The sequence below is a fragment of the Aplysia californica genome, unplaced genomic scaffold (assembly GCF_000002075.1).
Source record: "Aplysia californica isolate F4 #8 unplaced genomic scaffold, AplCal3.0 scaffold00490, whole genome shotgun sequence".
Lineage (NCBI taxonomy): Eukaryota > Metazoa > Mollusca > Gastropoda > Aplysiida > Aplysiidae > Aplysia > Aplysia californica.
In genome coordinates this window covers 430496-449905 of record NW_004797760.1, presented here as the reverse complement: position 1 = coordinate 449905, position 19410 = coordinate 430496, and the positions used below count along the sequence as shown (strand labels likewise).

The 19410-nt window shown below is 37.3% G+C and overlaps 1 protein-coding gene across 1 annotated transcript; it reads right to left on the bottom strand.

Moving 5' to 3' along the window:
* Positions 1–4974: 4974 nt before the first annotated feature.
* Positions 4975–19309, bottom strand: LOC101849150 (cysteine desulfurase, mitochondrial). The gene is made up of 13 exons (XM_005105761.3): positions 18924–19309; positions 16056–16126; positions 15162–15278; positions 14613–14750; positions 13258–13356; positions 12260–12353; positions 11153–11287; positions 9532–9689; positions 8874–8979; positions 7972–8053; positions 7355–7438; positions 6087–6176; positions 4975–5697 (listed from the first exon to the last, which is right to left on the bottom strand). Exons 1-13 carry the CDS (start codon positions 19066–19068, stop codon positions 5634–5636), a joined length of 1383 nt encoding a protein of 460 aa, XP_005105818.1. The 5' UTR covers positions 19069–19309; the 3' UTR covers positions 4975–5633.
* Between the last annotated feature and the right edge of the window lie 101 nt (positions 19310–19410).

Below are 19410 nucleotides of genomic sequence, written 5' to 3'. Positions count from 1 at the left end.
AACACCTCTAATCTTCGGCACTTATATGACCTTATTGTGTTGCAAGTGTCGTAAAACTCTTACCAAAAAAAAAGTTTTCGATTTTTTTTCTTTAAATTTGAAACTTTAAAAGACATGCAAGAGTGTGCATACTATGAAATATACAAGCTCGTGTTTCTGATTTGTGTATGATGGTTCTAAGGGTGCCGAAACGTTGCCTTTGAGGAGTTAAAACAGCAAGCCTGTTCATATTCGTACGTGTGAGAGTGAAAGAATTCAAAATGATTTTGTCGATGGAGAATAGTGAGAACAGTGTCAGCTCTCGGACTGTTCTGAACTGGTAATGAATCTTTTACTTTTCATTCCTTCCCCTGATAAGTCTCATTTGTCGGTGTAGGTTCTTGAAGGGTAACTGCATTGAAACTAATGTTTCGCACAAAGGCAGGTGTACCCAAGGTATATGTCTTCATTGCTTTTCTTATTCAAGCAGTTAATGTTAACTCCAAAAGTACTGGGGCTTTATAATTATAAAATGACCAGACGTTTTCCACATCACTGAGTAAAGTAGATAAGCTCCACTGTGAAATAATTTTTATTCATGGGTTGTAGTTGCGAGCTCCATAAAGCTCGTACTGAAACAAAACAAAAAAAACCCAAAAATTTGGCAGCACTTACATTACTCAGCCCGTGTCTAATTCCAATAAAAAAACCCACCTTCAATTATAGTAGGACTAAATCTAAACGAAAAGGATGGAGTTAGAGAGAGCTTTGAAAACCCGAAGAACAATTAAAGTTCAAGAAAGCTCTGATGGGGACAATCGGTGGTTATTCCCAATCACGACTCGCTTGGTAATAAATACGGTGTGAATGATGCCAAAAGTTCCAAGATAAAAAAATGTATTAATGCCCGTATCTGTGGTGCCCCTGTCTGTGGTGCCCCTGTAAGGCATTTCTCTGCCGCAAGCAGAAAACCTGAGTTTTATTCCCCTGTGGAGTGGGTGGTCGGCGGATGCTCTGGTGTGGTTTACTTCTTTCCTTTCAAACATGATCTATCATCTTTATCTCCCCTCCTTTTTTGTGTTTGTTACTTTCTTATAACACCTCTAATCTTCGGCACTTATATGACCTTATTGTGTTGCAAGTACCGTAAAATACTTACTGAAACTAACTTCTTTCCTATCAAACATCTATCGTCTTGATCTCCCTTCCTTCTTTTTTGTGTTTGTTACTCTCTTGTAACACCTCTAATCTTCAGCACTTATATATGACCTTATTGAGTTGCAAGTGCCGTAAAACACTTACTAAAACTAAAATTTCCCTGTGGGAAGAATTTTTACTGAGTACCGGTATTGTGGTCTTTCTACAGGAACTTTGTATCCCTCTCAGCCTGAGTTGGACCTGACAAGCAGGGCCGAAGCCCACTTCTGAAGTGATCTAAACTTTGTTGATGACATTGTAAAACACATTTTTAAAAACATGTATCAGTTTGAAATTCACCCCCTCCCTTATGTCATTTCATACAGGTCAGTCAATAGAATGGGAGAAACAGGTCCAAAAGTCATTTCTGATTCAAAGAAGAGAAGACCCCTTACAACTTCAAAGTCTCCTTCTGCAATGCAAACAGTACATAACACATGTGAAGTTTTCCAAGAAAAAATATATAATATTATATATATCAAAGAATGACTGAAAAGAGGATTATAAGAAACAGTGATACTGGCAGTGTTTAAAATGGTTTGTTTTGGGGTTGTTGTTTTTTTCAAACACAAGTGATTGGCACTCTCATGTAGTATGTAGACTGCACCTTATAGAAATCTATTTTCATTATTCCTCACATTATCATTATGTGTTGCAGCAAGGTAAAATGCAGGCATTATTGTACTGACTTTCCGTAAATGACACAGATCAATACTGTAGTGCAACAAGAGAACTTGGTGGCTGAAGCATGAGTGTTGAGGGGTAACCAGCTCAAAAACTTCAGAATATTATTTCGTAAGTACAGCACGTATTTCAAGAATAATCCAACAAAGAAAGGCATATCTGAGGGTTTTTAAAAAGTTTTAGTTGAGGTTTTATGGCGCTTGCAACTGCATAAGGTCATATGAGCGCCAAGGGGTGGATGTCAATAGAGAAGTCCTTACAGGGAATCAGACTTACTCTGCTCACCTCTTTAGCTTCTACAGCACAAAGTCTGCTTCGACTATCAAGGCACTCTGGGAAATAGCGAGTCACAAAAATGTGACAAACATACAAAAGAAGAGGAGGAAAAATGATGATAGAAAGGACTAGGAAAGAAATAACAGCAGTTCCCTGTTGCAGTCCAGGCACTGTTATGAGTGTGACATTGATGAATCAGTCCATTTACAATCTACTGTGCAAAAGAACTCGAAATGTTAATGTCTCCCCTTTGGGAATGGCCTAAAGACACTTCAGTAAGTAGCAATATCTCAGGGTGTAATAGAGTTAGAAAGATGAAGTCAAAAAAAGAGAAAATGAACAAGCAAAGACCCAATTAACAACAATTTGAACTAAATTTAAACAGAGGAGATTCTGTTCTCTTTACACTGACACTTAAAGCCAGTGTTTTCCTGTCAACCGTTGGCCTGTTTAAGACAATATAAAAAAAAAAGACTTTCAAAGAACTTCATCCATTTTGAAAACATATCCTTTTAAATTTTATTTTCTGAAAACATACAAAGATTATTTTACATTTGTGCTTTTATAACCTTTCCCAATGAATAATATATAGAGTATTTGTATAGCGCAAACTCCCGCTCAACAGCAAGCTTTATGCGCTTCTACAATCTATATTATCACCCCGGCAGACCTGATAGCATTCTGAAACAATCTCAACTTCCTGGGAAGCATACAGTGCAAGCTGCCATTTTAAAGGCATTAAACACTAACATACTGACAGGATCTTTCGCTGTCTATGACCGGGTACCCATTCCCACCTGGGTGGAGTGAGGAAAATTTGTGTTAAGTGCCTTTCCGAAGGGCACAACATTATGTCTGAGGCTCGATTCCTTGAACCCGCAAACTCACGATTACGAGTCCAGTACGCAAAACGCTAGACTACCAATGCCACAATTAGCAACAGATTCACTGCTACTAAAGTAAGTGAGCATTTCGAACAAATATTATACAGTCAAAATCAAAATCTGATGTATACACTTAAAAAATAAGCTACCAATCTACAAGATTATGAGTATGAGTCTTTATTTGAATTTAAAAAACAGGGCGAAATATGAGGCCTACATCAATTTCTGTTCACATAACAATAGAAAACTGTCAGACCTGTACAAGAATGCCAAGAGCAAACATCTTGATAGATTTTCAAAGTACCTTGGCTACAAGACATAAACTCAACACATCACAAAGCTTTTCACATCATTGCGACATTTCAAATAGAGTCAGAACGACAAATTTTCACTTCAGTATTTCATTTTCAGCTTCTTAAAATGCAAACATCTACTTTGGAGAGATATCCCCATCAAAAGATTCCAGCCATTCAAGTAAGAAATGACAGGAAGTCAATAACTGTTGAAGAAAGGAAAATATAATTATATTTACTAATTGAAACTTGGGTTTGATCTAATAGGGGCCCGCATAGCAACTGCAAGCAATAAAAGGTACAGTTTCAAATGATTCATTATATTCTGTTCGCTACTTATCATGTCATAGTCTAACCAATTTTCCTTCAGGTATTAATATGTGGCACGACGTGGTGGAATCAGGCTCTCGTCAATTTTTGGGCATGTAGAGTTATTGGTATCATCTTAAAGCTTGTTTACTTGTCTTTATTTGAATGAAAAAAATATCCATTTATCTTGAATACAAATCGAGATATTTGCAAATGAAGGATGTTGGGGTCACCTGGTTTCAGAGGTAAAATTAGTGAGAAAAGGGCTGCCAAATGTTAGTTATTTCCTTAGTTTGAGTCTGTGGTAGCTGAAAATTTTCATTTTTTGTGCCTTCAATCCACGTTTTTCAGTCAAATCCACACAGAAATGAGTTCTCATGAAAGGTGTTGAGCCAAAAAGCAAAAATTCGATATAATTTCTCAAATCTGCGGAACAATGCCAGTTTCTTAACTTTGATTATTTTGACGAGAGCCTGATTCCGCCACGTCGTGGCCACATATTACATTTAGCTCTCCTGTTCTTCTTTCTTGCATGATGAACAAAACAAGGTTCTCAAAAATCCTCAGGTTAAAAACGGAAAGCCAGGATTTTCCACAAAAATTTCTTGACAAATGTCATCACCCTATCATTTGATACTTTTAGACTCATATGTGTCTTCATCAAGGAAAATCCTTGAAGAAATAAAGACTTTGAGGCCAGAATTCGTCAATTAATAATGAGAACATTCAATGAGTGACCAGCGGAAGCAAGGATAAATAGTTGAGGCAGAAACATTTTCTGAAGACATGAGCATTTTGTACCCCTATAAGGAGTTTCATAGAAAAAGAGAAATGCCCGCAAAGTGTTACAGCGGAAGCAAGGATAAATAGTTGGCAGGTGAAGTAGATCTTGAGACAGACTTATGGGCATTATGGGAGTACATCCACTGACTTGGGCCCAACTATTAAGGTAGTCACATCCATCAATTGAGAAATTACAGCCATTCTCTTCTTCTCGTTCTCTTACCCCTGCTAGAACTCAGGGAACAACCGACTGTAAGATACTCATCTCATAGAGCAGGTGATTGCACATGGCTGTTTTATCAACATAGAACATAGGATCATCTCTTGCCTGACAAGCAGCCATCAAAAAGATCGTTCAGAGGAGGGCCACACAAATACATCATTGTATCCCATTGTTACATGTACAGCACTCTCAGTCTTTGGAGTCTCTCTCTTGCCCTTTTTAACTCCCAGTCTTGCCCTTTTTAACTCCCAGTGGAGCACAGGCCATCAACAACATTACTCCAGTGAAGCCTGTCCTGAGCATCCTTTTCTATCTGTTTCCATGATGTCCCCGCTTTTTCAATTTCCGCTTGTACCGCTCGCCTCCATGTCATCTTTGGTCTTCCCTTCTTAAGCTTTCCTTGTGGGTTCCACGTTAAAGCCTGCCTGATGATGCTTGTCGAGGGTCTTTGGAGTACAGTAATGATAATATCTGCTTTGTTGAATATATTGAATATCCAGTAAAAGAAATCTCTCCAACTGTCCACCCATACTCAACTCTGACCATACTAAATAAACTGTTGAATCCTGCTGCTGCAGCCCATTCAGTCATGAACATGACCTGCTACCTAGAAGTTTGAGGTTCAATTCCCAGCAGGGTTTGAATTATTTTCCTCATCATTTCTCATCAAGTTCTCCTCAACCTGGTGAAGGTGACCTTCAAAATGACCCCCCTGAGACTTTGACTACATGGGCGTTACACTGCAGCAATAACAACCCATCTCAGATCACACCAAGCTAGTAGGCGGAGAATGCTCAGGGAAGCCACAGCTTCTTCACTATTCAATGCACTTTCTCTCTATCCTCTTCTTATTCCTCATACTTGCAGACAAACATTGTGTCATTATGAATCACCTTATCTCTATATATACTACACAAAAATTTTTTTGAAGAACAGAGCAAAGGTTTCTGCATAAATATCAATCTCTTATGCTTACTAATGTACAAAAACGAAGCTTGCTTTTTCCTAGTGCTGAGTCCACTTGATTGACTTGAGGTCAATGCCGTCTTGAACCATTTCCCACAATGGACTGAAACAAAAATAAAACAAAAGTGAAAACTAAAATGCAAATTTACGAGTAAATCAATGCAAAAATATTGAACTGAAAGCTAAAAACGGGACCAGATAGTTTATACTACTGTTGTAAAGGTTTTCAAAATTCCCATCCCTGCTCTAATGCCCTGGATGCTATACTAGCCTTACACTTAGGTTCAAAGGGTTGAGAAACCCACGGGAAAATAAACCCGCTTTCACAAAACATGTTCCTTTTTCTTTGAAGTGAAATCAAGGGGATGATTAATTCTTCCGTACTGGCATGAATAAAATGAAGCAGTATCTTTTAAAATGCAAATTTCAAATAGTTTGTTTGCATAATAACAGTAAGTAGCAACTTCATTGATGTACAAAATCTTCCCTCACCTCATCTCTCGCAGTCTCTTCACATGAGTGATACATTTCTGGGCTGTAAAGTCAATTTCTTCCTCGGTTGTAAACCTTCCAATGCCAAACCTAAAACATTAGAAAATACATCATAATAATGCTCACCACTACATCTATACGAAATAACATTCTGTACAAATGTTCGATATTTATAACACATGAATGACAACTGAAAAAGATATCTTTTTATCAACAATTCACCTTTTGACCTTTGAAATAAGTGATTATAGGTACAAAACACAGGCACAAGTAAGGTCAGTCTTGTAACTCAGACGGAGAAGAGGTTGAAGTTGCAAGGGTGAGGCAAAGCTATTTTTTTGCTCATCTGTATCTTAAAGTATCCATACTAAAGTCAATATACTGTCTGAATTCTAGGGCTGTATCAGTTCTGAAAGCATTAAAGTATACAAAAGGGAAATTTTGTTTCCACTTCAGGATATTCTCACCCCTAATAACAACATAGACGGTGACAGCCACAATATGAGTTAGCTTACATTATGCATTGCAGGAGGAAAAAAAAAGAGAACAATTTCTATAGCTGCAATTGAAAGATGTCTCTAATTAATCAAAACAAAACATCACATTTGCCAAAAGATACTTTTACTTTGGACAGAGCAGAAAAAGCAGGCTCTGAATGCATATTCGGCTGACAATATTTGATTCATAATGGGTATCTCTGCCTCGTGATAAAAATTAAATTTTCATTATATTTGTCTTATTCCAAAAGCAACGGATACCCTTCGCCAAAAACCCACAACAGACGGATCTCACAGTTTTTAGCACCTAGCTGCATATAGCTTCTTTGAAGTTCCATGGCATGCCACAACAGACAATAATGAAAGTTGCTGTAGATTGCTGTGGGGAGCTATGAGAACGATTTCCCACAAACAAAGTTATCAACTAAGCTTGCCAAACATTACTCTCCAACAGTACACAATACACTGAAGTAAGGAAAAAGTTATCAACTGAGCTTGCCAAACATTACTCTCCAACAGTACACAATACACTGAAGTAAGGAAAAAGTTATCAACTGAGCTTGCCAAACATTACTCTCCAACAGTACACAATACACTGAAGTAAGGAAAAAGTTATCAACTGAGCTTGCCAAACATTACTCTCCAACAGTACACAATACACTGAAGTAAGGAAAAAGTAATCAACTGAGCTTGCCAAACATTACTCTCCAACAGTACACAATACACTGAAGTAAGGAAAAAGTAAAAAGGTATCAAAAAAGCAAACCTTACCTGATAGAAGAGTGAGCCAAATCCTCATCCGCACCAATAGCTCTGAGAACATATGAAGGCTCTAATGATGCAGAAGTGCAAGCACTGGAAAGAGAAAAAAAAAAGAAACATGAAATTAAAGAAACATAATGGCGTACTGTCATACTGAACTATGTCTTAATATTCCCAATTTCACCCAAGAACAACAGACGGAATGGTAGTGCTAAAAAAAAACCTGTGAAAATTACATTTAAATAGCTACGGCAGTATCAGTTTTCCTAAGAGAATTTGCATGAGAAGAAAACAATCATGCGGGAAAAAAAAGAATTTGAATCATATGTGGCTGACAAGACTTTCTTTCAAAAATTATTGTTAGCAGGTCCTTTTGTATTTAAAGAAAAAGAAATACCCCCCCCCCCCTTTTTTTGGGGGGGGGAGAGAATCTGAGCGAGGTAAAGAATGGCGAACAATGATCGCCAATGTCTGTTGTAGATCTGATATTTGATGACGATGATGATGATTATTACAGTAAAAGGCAAGTCAGCATTATAACTGTCACATTTAGAGATACAAAGAGAAGGCTTCGTATAAAGTCCAGTCAGATGACCGACCACACAGAGAAGTCAACAACATCATACCTCCCTGATGATAACGCCACATCCTTTAAAGCCATGAGCAAGCTTTCTCCTTCCACATAGGCAAAAGACAGATTAACGCACCCTGCAACGCACAAGACAAAGTAAATCATCCATGAGTGAAAAAAAATGGGATGATTTATATCTTTAAAAAATGCTACTGTCCAAGAATTCTTTATTTGCCCTGAAGATTACCACTTAGTAGCAAATGTCACTGCCGGAAGTCCTTTCAAATTCTAGAGTTTAAAAAGCGAACTGTCTGTCAGACAAGCAATGTACTTACCTAGTAGCATCCCAGTTCATAACGACATCCAAGAACTCTTCATCTCTTACTTTTAATCAAAAGCAAATACTCATTTCAGTAGAACAGTAATACCTCTTAAAGGATCAAAAATGTTTTCATATATATGAATACTGAAAATTAAAAATAAAAATGTAACCAGATTCTAAAGAGATATATGAAATTTGAAACCAACAATTCTCACATGAACAGCAGGGCAGTAAGTTCTCAGTACAAGAAAAATTAGAAATTCTTACATTCATACCTCTGAGCGGCAATTTATTTATAATTTGAGTATGAATAGAAAACATAACTTCAAAACATGAATGAATCCCAATAAAGATCATATGTGGAGTGTGCTGACTAAATGAGTTACTTCTCGGATTAGGGCTCTATGGAAATAGATACATCATGCTTAGAGGTGCAGTTTTTATAAAAATGTAAATATGAAATAGCAAAAGGCATTTACTACTTTATGAATATTGCATCAATAACAAACCTAGAAATTTGACCCAAGTGTCGATTTTTGGTCAATATCTCCATTTGTGGATTGTGAGAAGTAACTCACTTTGTCAGCACGCCTCACATATGTCAGTTTATAATATGACAATATCAGTTCCTTTACCGGGGTATGTCTGTTTCGAATCACCATTCCTGATCACTTGTGGACATTCTGCCATTATCTGATCAATCAGTCGCTTGGACAAAGTTTCCACCCTCTTCGAGTCATACTGGAGGAGTGTAGAGATACAATGCCGTGAAAATGCGGAGTCTTCAGAAAGGTTAGAAAGCATCCACTTACATTATTATTTATGACAGAAAAAGATGGCAAATTTAAAGCAAACATCAATATTTATCAGGAAAAAAAAATTTGCTGCATCTGTTACTTTTAGTTTTTCCTTTTTTCTTCCTCTGGTATCCTTAGGAAGTTGAGGGGAGGAGCAGGTTTCGTTCCCGTGCTAAGTGTGTAGTGTCGCTTTGTCTGTTAAAACATATAAACATGCCTATATATATATGTGTGTATGTTTTATAAATGGAAGTGAGTGTGTGTGTGTGTGTGTGTGTGTGTGTGTGTGTGTGTGTGTGTGTGTGTGTTGTAAAATAAAGTGTGAGTTTGTGTGTGTGCATGTGTTTGAGGCTTCTGGTGTCCTCCTCAAAGGGAGCATTTTCCAGCAGTGTTCACTAATTACAGTTATGAGCAGAAGCAGAGGCATTCAGCATACAAAAAGAACAATGGCCTGCTAGACACAGGATTATTTCAAAATGATGTTACACAGACTAACCTCCATCTCCTCTTGCGACAGAGCGCAGGCAGCTCCCATTCCCACCACGAGAGGCGTGGGCACCGTCCCACTGCGCATGCCTCTTTCCTGCCCACCACCACTCTGAAGAGCCTCCACTCTCACACGAGGTCGACGTCTGACGTACAGGGCTCCCACACCTTGGAGGCAAACATTCACAGACATAGAAGAATAAGTAATACAATTGTCATTGGAAATGTTTTCAACCCTCATTATCACAATTAAGATCATGTAGGAGATGGGCTGCTTCATCTCTGCCTGTCAGGGTCAACCCTGGCTGAGAGGGATACAATGTACATGTCATACATATGAAATATGTTCGTTTGTTTTAGTAGAGGTTTTACCACGCTCGCAACTGCATAAGGTCATATGAGCTCCAGAAGATTAGAGGTGTTACAAGAGAGTAACAAACATTAAAAACAAGGAGGGGAGATAAGGACAACAGATGTTTGATAGGAGAGAAGGAGCAAACCACACCAGAGCACGCACCAACTACCCACATATTTGAGATAATGTACCCAAAGGCACAATAGTATGAAAGTGCACGGTCACCTACAAAGAGAAAGAACTGCCACACCTACGAGGCAATAGGTAACAGGGACAGACGAATTACAGCGTATTTATTAGGCAATACTTTCACAGGAGACATGTCACTTCTAGAAGGCGATGCATTCAAAGACATCCAATGGCAAAATGTCTCACCTACAAGACGTCATACACGAGCGGCCTTTCAGTATAAAAGATAAGGGCAGAGATCAGTTTCCTTACAATTATAACATTCATTTTACAAGTAACCTTTTCTTGTTTCACAAAAAAAAAGCTAATACTCAACTTCACATGAACACGAAATAATCAACAATAAATAAAGCAATAACTTCAGACAGTCAAATAGCGGTGCTCTTAATCTGTGAATAAAGAGGGGGGAAATGGGCTTCCCATGTCAGCTAGAATGTCATAAAATTGCAATATTATGTCATAAATGTGTCAATAACAAAGCTCCCTCATATCTTAGTGATCTCATCTAGATTTATGTTCCATCTAGATCACTAAGATCAGGCAGTCAGTATCTTTTAAGAGTTCCTAGAAAAGGAGGTAAAAAATTAGCTGAAAGATCATTTGCCCACCTTTATCTATCAGTTTGGAGCTCTCTTCCCCGACCCTTGAGACATACAACATCTGAGTCTAAATTTAAAATATCTTTAAAGATACATTTAAAGACATCATTTTTATATCAGTAGATCCATGTTCAGTACAATGTTATGTAAATGACTGTGTATCCATTTATGTATTTTGTGAATTGCATTGTGTATATTACTTTATTATATATTTGTATGTGCTCATTTTGTAACAATGTGTAAGCATGCGCGTGTGATAAGCAAGTAGAGGTGTGTGTGTGTATGTGTGCGCGCGTATGTGTTTGGCGTACATGTGTGCGTATGTATTTGTGTGTGTGTGTGTGTGTGTGTGTGTGTGTGTGTGTGTGTGTGTGTGTGTGTGTGAATATTGTTCGCTCATGCATTTATGTAAAGCGCCTAGAGCAGTGTGCACACAAGAGTGGGCGCTGTAGAAATTATCTACATTTTTATTATTATTATATGTGTACCTTTTGGACCATAAACTTTGTGGCCACTGATAGACATGAGGTCAATATTCATGGCGTTCACGTCCAAGGGGATTTTTCCAACAGCCTGTGCCGCATCCGTGTGGAAGAAAATTTTTCTTGACCGACAAAGAGCCCCTGATCAAGAAAGCAAGATAAGACATGAGGGGGTGAAAAACTTATAATATTTCAAGAAAGATTTCTTTCTGATCACTGAGGACAATGACCAAGCACTACACTAACAACATGAACAACACAAGGAGACATACATACAAACTCTCTCTGTGTCTCTTTTTCTCATAGTTAAGAACGCAGAGCAACAAACGCACTTAAAAATCGGGTAGTATAGAGTTGTTTTATTTTAATGTCCATCTTACCAAATTAAGGCTATTCAAGATCTGAACCAAACAAAGAATCAATGTAAATAGTACAAACCCACTTAAACATCAGGTAGTACAGAGTTGTTTTATTTTAATGTCCATCTTAACTAAATTAAGGCTATTCAAGATCTGAACCAAACAAAGAATCAATGTAAATACTGTAACGAAATAAATGGAAAGTTTAAATTGATGTCATTTCCTCGGTTAAAGAAAAAAATAAACATTTAAACATTCCTAAGCAATGGGAGAAAGAGAGATAATGTGTGCAGGCAAATGAGTTATTCATTTAATTCCTTTAAAATATTTTTAATCAATTCTTTGTTGACCTATGTCTGTCACAAAAACTGCAGAAAATGTCCTTTATAATGCTGCTTTTTTTCTCATTTCTTACTGTTTAAAATGTTGCGACTTCAAAATGCAATATCACAGCTTCTAGAAAATATAACTGAAAAAAAAATTGAAAGGGCACAATCAGGAAGATTCCAGCTTTCAGGGGGAAAAAACAAGAAAACTCAAAATGGCCCAGAGGCGGCAAGTTCATGATTTTCTCTGACCAGCTCACATATGACAAAATAATGCTCTGAGAAAAGAGAGGGAAAGAGAAGGAAGCTGGTTGCCAAGTCGTCAGTAGTGTCCTCATAGTTGATGACTAAGGGATAACATAGAGTAAACACAATGAAACAAACTTTCTTAAAGTGAGATGGTATTGAGAAGAAAATCTCAGATTTACCTATTTCACTTATTGGCTGTATGACACCAATCTCATTGCTGACTGTCATTACCGAAACAAGCACAGTCTCTGGTCGCATACTGGCTTCCAGCTCCTGAAGAGGACAGAAAAGCCAAGTATTAATCCCTGTCTCCTCTTTTAAAGCAATCCTGAAACTAATAAAATCTCCACTTTAGAAGACTTCTGCGTTAGTAACATGATCAATGAACTTGTTCGATGGAATAGATGAACACATTTTCAATGCATGGTGTGCTAAAAAGAAACCCTTTACACTTTGCACAAATTTCCCCCTTTCCCTTTCATTAAAAGAATTATAATGGTAATTAATAAAAGAGGGTTTTTTTTGGTGAAGAGTTTCATAAGATCATTACGAAGAAAGCAACAAGACAGTGCATCAGATGTAATAAAAATAATGAAATCTATAACAATTCTAACAATAATAATACTAATGGATAGCATTTATGTAGCACATTTTAACTTCAAATGCTCAATGCGCTTTGCAGCAAAATTTCCCGAACAAAACACATATTCATGAATAAAGAATATATATAAACTTGGTCTCTCTCTCTCCATCATGGACACACACACACATACACTCTCTGTACACATGTACACACCTTTGCATACATATGTATAAATAACTTAACAAAATAATGAGGTTCTTACAACCTTTTCAAGCTTCTAAACGAGGTTGCCTTTCTTAGATGCCTTTGAAGTTCATTCTAAACCGATGTGCTGTGGAAATCAAAGTATCATTGCCTATGGTATTAGTATTTAGCGGATGGATTTATGAGACTGCCTTGTCTGATAATTATCTAAAAGTACTAAAAGCTTTTGTTAAAGTATAAGTTTTCATAATTTTGGTGCCACATTCATTGACAGAAAAATAAAAAAAATGCTATACACAATATGGTCTGTCACAGGCAACCAGTAATTGTCCTTGCATTTAAAGATTTAGCACTTGCAACAAGCAGGCCTACAGTATCTCAAAGCTTCACCTTTAAGTCAATGATACCATTCTCCTGGACAGGAAGGTAGGTAACCTCAAACCCTTCAGCTTCCAAAGCACGACATGAGTCCAGTACACATTTATGCTCCTGTAAAATAGTATTGGAAGAAAAAACATAATTTCTCAAATGCTTTTAAAACTTGATTCCAACATACTAGCTATTGTTCTTGTTATAAGAGAAAGTTGATGAACTGTTTAAATCTACCTTCCAGGGTGAGAAAAACAATTTGATGTCACTCATTTTTTCTCTTGACAGTGACATTATGTGAACTGACAGTGACATTATGTGAACTGACAGTGACATTAGGTGAACTGACAGTGACATTAGGTGAACTGACAGTGACATTATGTGAACTGACAGTGACATTATGTGAACTGACAGTGACATTATGTGAACTGACAGTGACATTATGTGAACTGACAGTGACATTATGTGAACTGACAGTGACATTATGTGAACTGACAGTGACATTAGGTGAACTGACAGTGACATTATGTGAACTGAAAGACGATGGCATGCAAATAAAAAAATTTGTAAACAGAAAAGACTAAAGTATATAATTCACATGACGCATTTCTTTTCTCTCTGTCGTGAAAAACGGAGGTGAAATTTACAAAGATGATAGAAAAGCGAAAAAGCATTGCCACAAACCAAGTGCTAGTCGCTATAACTCTACCAGTTATTAATTCTTATAAGTTGGCGGCATGTCTGCTGATAAGATGGTGTACTTTTGCGTTGTCTTGTTTCCCCTTATTCGTCATAAATATCTGCCTGCCTGTACTGCAACTGCACTCTCAATATATAAAATCTGAATTCTTGTCTGAACATTTCGGAGGATTGGTGGGTATGCTTATAATTGTAGCTAAAAACATATTTTTTTAAAAACTGAAAATGCTAACAATCACTATTTCAAACTAAACTTGCTGCCAAAAAGCGTGGAATAAACTTATGACTTGAAAGATTATCCAACTTAAATACTTTCAAAGCAGTAAATTACACCTTCATCAATGACATGACTGAGGTCCTTAAGAATTCGCTAATACATGTTAATTCAAAACTGGACATACAGAAGTACAAACAAAACATCATATAGAAAGAAAAAAGTCATTGCTCATAAAGAGTCATATCAGCCAACAAAATACATTGTACGGAAAATAAAGTTGAAGTCACAGAACATGAACACGCAACGGTATCCTCAGTATTTGTTTAAAAATCAATTTCCCAAGGAGGCGGGTTAAAAAGAATCCTGCCAAAAAGAGACAAAGGAAAAACTAGAGAAATAATCATATGCCTAATAGCAAAGAAAAATGACATGATAATGCATCGAAACATCTTGAACATACCGTTTGAGTGGTGATGATATGGTTCTTTTTGCTCTTGTAAAACCTTGCCACACCTTTCACAGAGATATTGTTGGACTCAGTTGCTCCACTGGTGAATATAATCTCCCTTGAATCTGCACCAATAATATCAGCCACTTGCTGAGGATCAAAATAAGAAAAATTAAAACCCTGAAACCATTAAACTAATGCAAAAATACCTTCGTCTCCAGTTTCATTGACACGCTGGCATGCAAAGAAAGAAGATGAAACAAAAACCTTTTAAAAAATAGATAAATAAACAATGAACAAACGAACTGTTAAGATTATAAAAGAAAAGAGGAAGGCACAGAGGTTAAAACAAGGATAAATCTGAGAAAGCAAGATAAGTTGATAAATACAGAAAGTCTGTAGTGTATATCAATTTAGCAGGATATGAATAAAGACTGGAGAAAGAAACAAAGAAATAGGAGACCGCAAAACACAAATATAATAGCTCTCTTCAGGAGAAAGAGTCGCAGTGCTAGCAAATGGATTCGGAAACAGAAAACAAAGATTAAAAAAAAACTATACCTTTCTCGCTTTCTCAACAGCCGATTCACTCTCCCAGCCATATGCATGAGTCCTTGAGTGAGGGTTTCCATACAAGCTCATCATGTAAGGCATCATCGCATCCAAAACTCGGGGATCCTGAGAAGACAACAAGAAGTTCCAAACTAGAGTTCACAGAATTTTCTTAATATTTTTTTGTAGGAGTAATTGTAAGTGTTTAATGCCTCTATCGACACAATTTACACCATTAAGGAGTCACTCTGCCTATTATGACCAACCCGGACTGAGAGAGATACATCATCTAAGCAAAGAGACAGAGATCCTCAATAAAGACCTTCCCAATTTGGAAATCAAACTCAAGTTTTTTGCATACCAAGGTTAAGAGCCTAATATCTCAACATCGCAGACGTCAGTATCAACTTCTGTACAGAAATACACTGCTGCCAAACAAAACCGTATTAAAAATGCCTTCTCATAACATATAGGAGCTGTACCACTACCGAGGACCATTCAGTCTCAAAAGAGTCACTGAAGATGTATAATCTTGTTTTCAAAAGAAATATTCTGTACCGTTATAATAAAACCAGAATCACTTTGTGCTCTTTTTCATTTAAAAAACTTGCAGAAAATGACAATAATCAGTTTTGTACCTAGAAAAAGTTAATGAAATTGACTGCCCTATCAACTCCATAATTCATTATTTACTGGCTAGTCTTTCCTGCAATAAAAAGGCAGAATCATATTTTTTGCAAAAAATCCATCCTCGATGAAACAAAATTTCATGCTGTCAGAAGCAATAGCATTCAAAATATATGATCTTCAACCAAATGTCACATTATTTAATTTTCAAGTAAAATAAAGTTTGAAGTCTTTGTTAACTTTGAACGTCTTCCAGTTGATAACAACTAAACTTACCATTGGTGTTGTAGCTTGAGCATCCAGGTACAAAGGTCTCATGTCTGTGGCAGGTGTGTTTTTCTCTTTTCCTGTGGAATCAAATTTTTTAAATCATAACCATGACGTAACACTAAAAACATTTCAAGTGCAGTATAACAATATACTGTACAGTCAAACCTGCCATGACGGCCACCTCTATAAGACAGCCACCTGCACAAACGGTCACTTTCAATTCCCCCCTTTGCATTTTTCTTTATAATTTCACTGTGTAAAACGGCCACCTGTCCAAAGCGGCCATCATATTTTAACACACAACCCCTATCACACCTAACAATTAAATAAAACCTGTCTTAGATGGCCACCTTAATGACTCCATTACGTTTTGTCATAAATTATGCACTGGCCCCTGGCGTTGTGGGCGAGCCGTCATAATCCAATCACATGTCATTGTTGTTAGGCTAAGGCAGTCCCTCAAACCGATCATGTTGCGTTGTTCCCCCCCTCCTACTGTTGACCAATAGGTAACAAATTTTCAGCTGCTGGTGAGGGAAGTGTGCAAGAGTAAAATTGTAAATTAAGTACAGGCGAACCTGCTATGATGGCCATCTGTACAAACAGCCGCTTTCCATTTACCCCTTTGTATTTTTTCTATAAATAGCACAGGGTAAAATGAGAACCTGTCCAACACGGCCGGGGCCAGTGTATAATAAATGTATCCAATTACCCAAAAACCTAAGATGTCTACGCAAATCTTTTATCGCTGACTCTTTGTCATTAATTATATAGGCCCCTGATGCTGTGGGTGAACCATCATAATCCATTCATCTGTTGTTAATTGTTAGTCCCCACAATGAATCAACGGATCATGTTGCGTAGGCCCCTCCCACCGGTAAACCCAATTTGACCAGTCCGTAACAAATTTACAGAAGCTGGTGAGGGAGGCATAATTATAAGATCCATCATAACCTATAAGCCCCACCCACAACTCTGACCATATACACAAACCATAAAAATGAAATGAGTACTTGCTCCGTTTACCCAGTTCGTAACAATAGCAACGGACATCAACATATACCATGAACTTGCAACATAAGTGTAGCTTGTTTGCCAGTATGTCTTAATTTACCAGGGCACTTAGTCTTCCTCATCTAACAGAGATGTCATTTCTTTTTTTTTTTTAGATATCTACCTAATTTGCACTGCACACTTGTATTCCTCATTCATTCGTATAACTTTTACATACTCACAGCAGCCATGAAACCTCCCTTTCCAACCTCCTTCCAAGAGAAAGAAAAACAATTTTAATGGGCCTTATAACTTTTTACAGCAAGTAGTCTGAGTCATGAGCCAGCGACCATCTCCAAGAGGACCTTAGAAGGGAATGCCTGTTTGTTTTCTTTATTTTGATCAATCTTGCCTATATATATGTTTGGCACCTCTAGACTAAGATGGCCATTTTTCTCCTTGACAATAAGTTGCTATTTTTATGTCGTGTTTCAACTGTATTGCATTTAGGGCAAGAACTCCATTACGAGAAACAGAGGACTGGGTAGAGTTAGGGTTGAGGCTAGGTTTAAGTCTCTCCTTTTATAATGTTTGTTGGGGTGGTCGCTCGTTACGGATAAAAAGAGAGTATCATTCATAAGTCCTTTTATTCCCCCCCTTTATCTAATAAAAGTACACACAATGAGTTATATTTATACACAGTGATTATTCTCACCCGGGGTGAGAATAAAATAGATACTAGAGAACAACGACAGCCTACTATTCTCCCCCGGTTTTTTCGTTTCAGGCATCATATGACTCCTGTCACTGAGCGCTCCAGGCGACAAAACTCGTCTCCCTCTCTCACTCCGCTGAGCGCGCGGCGACTAAAATCGCCAACGGGCAGGCCAGCTCTCGAGTGTGGGAGGCGACTACCGTCGATTTGGGGGAAAACCTTATCTTTTGAGCAAATAACGTCACCTTTTGTTGCTACAGTATTAATTTATTGATTCCGTAATGGAAAATTTTACTCTTGAATAGTTTAACCAATCAAACTTAAGAAAAAAAATATGCCTAGGGTCAAGGCACTGCGTTCCTTAAAAATAATCGTGGGTTCTGCTAGGGATAACAATTAAACATATTTTTTGTGTTACAATGACAAGTTATTACTAACATTATTTCAAACAGCTTTCAGTTAAGGCTATTATTTATTTTAAAAACATACTAGGCCTAATTAGGCAAGTGAATTCCTTTCTGAATTTAGAATATATTTACACTTGTCTAGGGTGTTGGTGAAGATATTCGACTCTCAACTCAAGATTTTTAAAAATGAAACAATAACAATCCCCGCGGGAGCCTAGAATAATCGGCCAGCGCTCTGGGGCAGGTCACTCTCTTACAATTCACAAATTATTTTCTATCATCCGTTCTCAACACCCAGGTTCAGGTAGACCTAAAAAATCCATTGAATTCTCAGACCGGGTCGTGAGAGAATAGTATTCATTTTATTCGGGGTGAGAATAACAATATAATATTATTTTCACCCCGGGTGAGAATAAAATGGATATTATTCTCACCTGAGAATAAAAATTATATTATATTTTTTATATTTTTATTTTCACGCCGTGAGAATAACGACAGCCTTATTTTATAAGGTCAAGCAAAATCTTCTCACTTAAACAGCTTTCCAATTATCATACCATCACTAGATAATAGCATTACAGGGAGTAGTGAAATTAATAGCGAGAGGTGTACAACCCTTCCTGGACCACAATTATCATGTATTTCATCATAATTTCTTACATAAAATTCGGTCTAGAATCTCTAATCTAAAGACTAAACACAGAGATGCAAGTACTCACACCTGTTTTCTTGGGTTTTTTAAAAGTAATATTAACATACCTTCTACTGCTGGTGCTGGAGCAGAAGATGCTGCAGAGACGGGGCCTCTTGTATGAACCCCTTTACAATGGGCCTTAGATGTCGAGACCATTTTTGTGGCTTCAGACAAAGTTTTCCTTCCCAACCTTGAAATATTAGATAACATGGTGACTGACGAGGGTGTCTCTCGGTTCTCTCAAAGAACTTAAATAAAGGTAAGAGATGCAGACTTCTTCAGACGAATGTCAAGAGAAAAAATAAATTGGAGTTTCTCTAGATGTAATTCATAAGTTACTTTGACTGCGCCAGACTTCGTGCTCTAGCCTACAACATAGTTTTTCAGCATGGCCAGCAGTCCCCAATTCACTCCATCCTTCGCACTTTACGCAAGTCGCATTGTTTACTTCAATGAGCTGCCAAATAAACATACATTTGTTTAATGTAATAGAAATTTGCAAATCTTTTTATTGCTTCTATACCTTGGAGCAAGTAAACTATTGGGAATGTA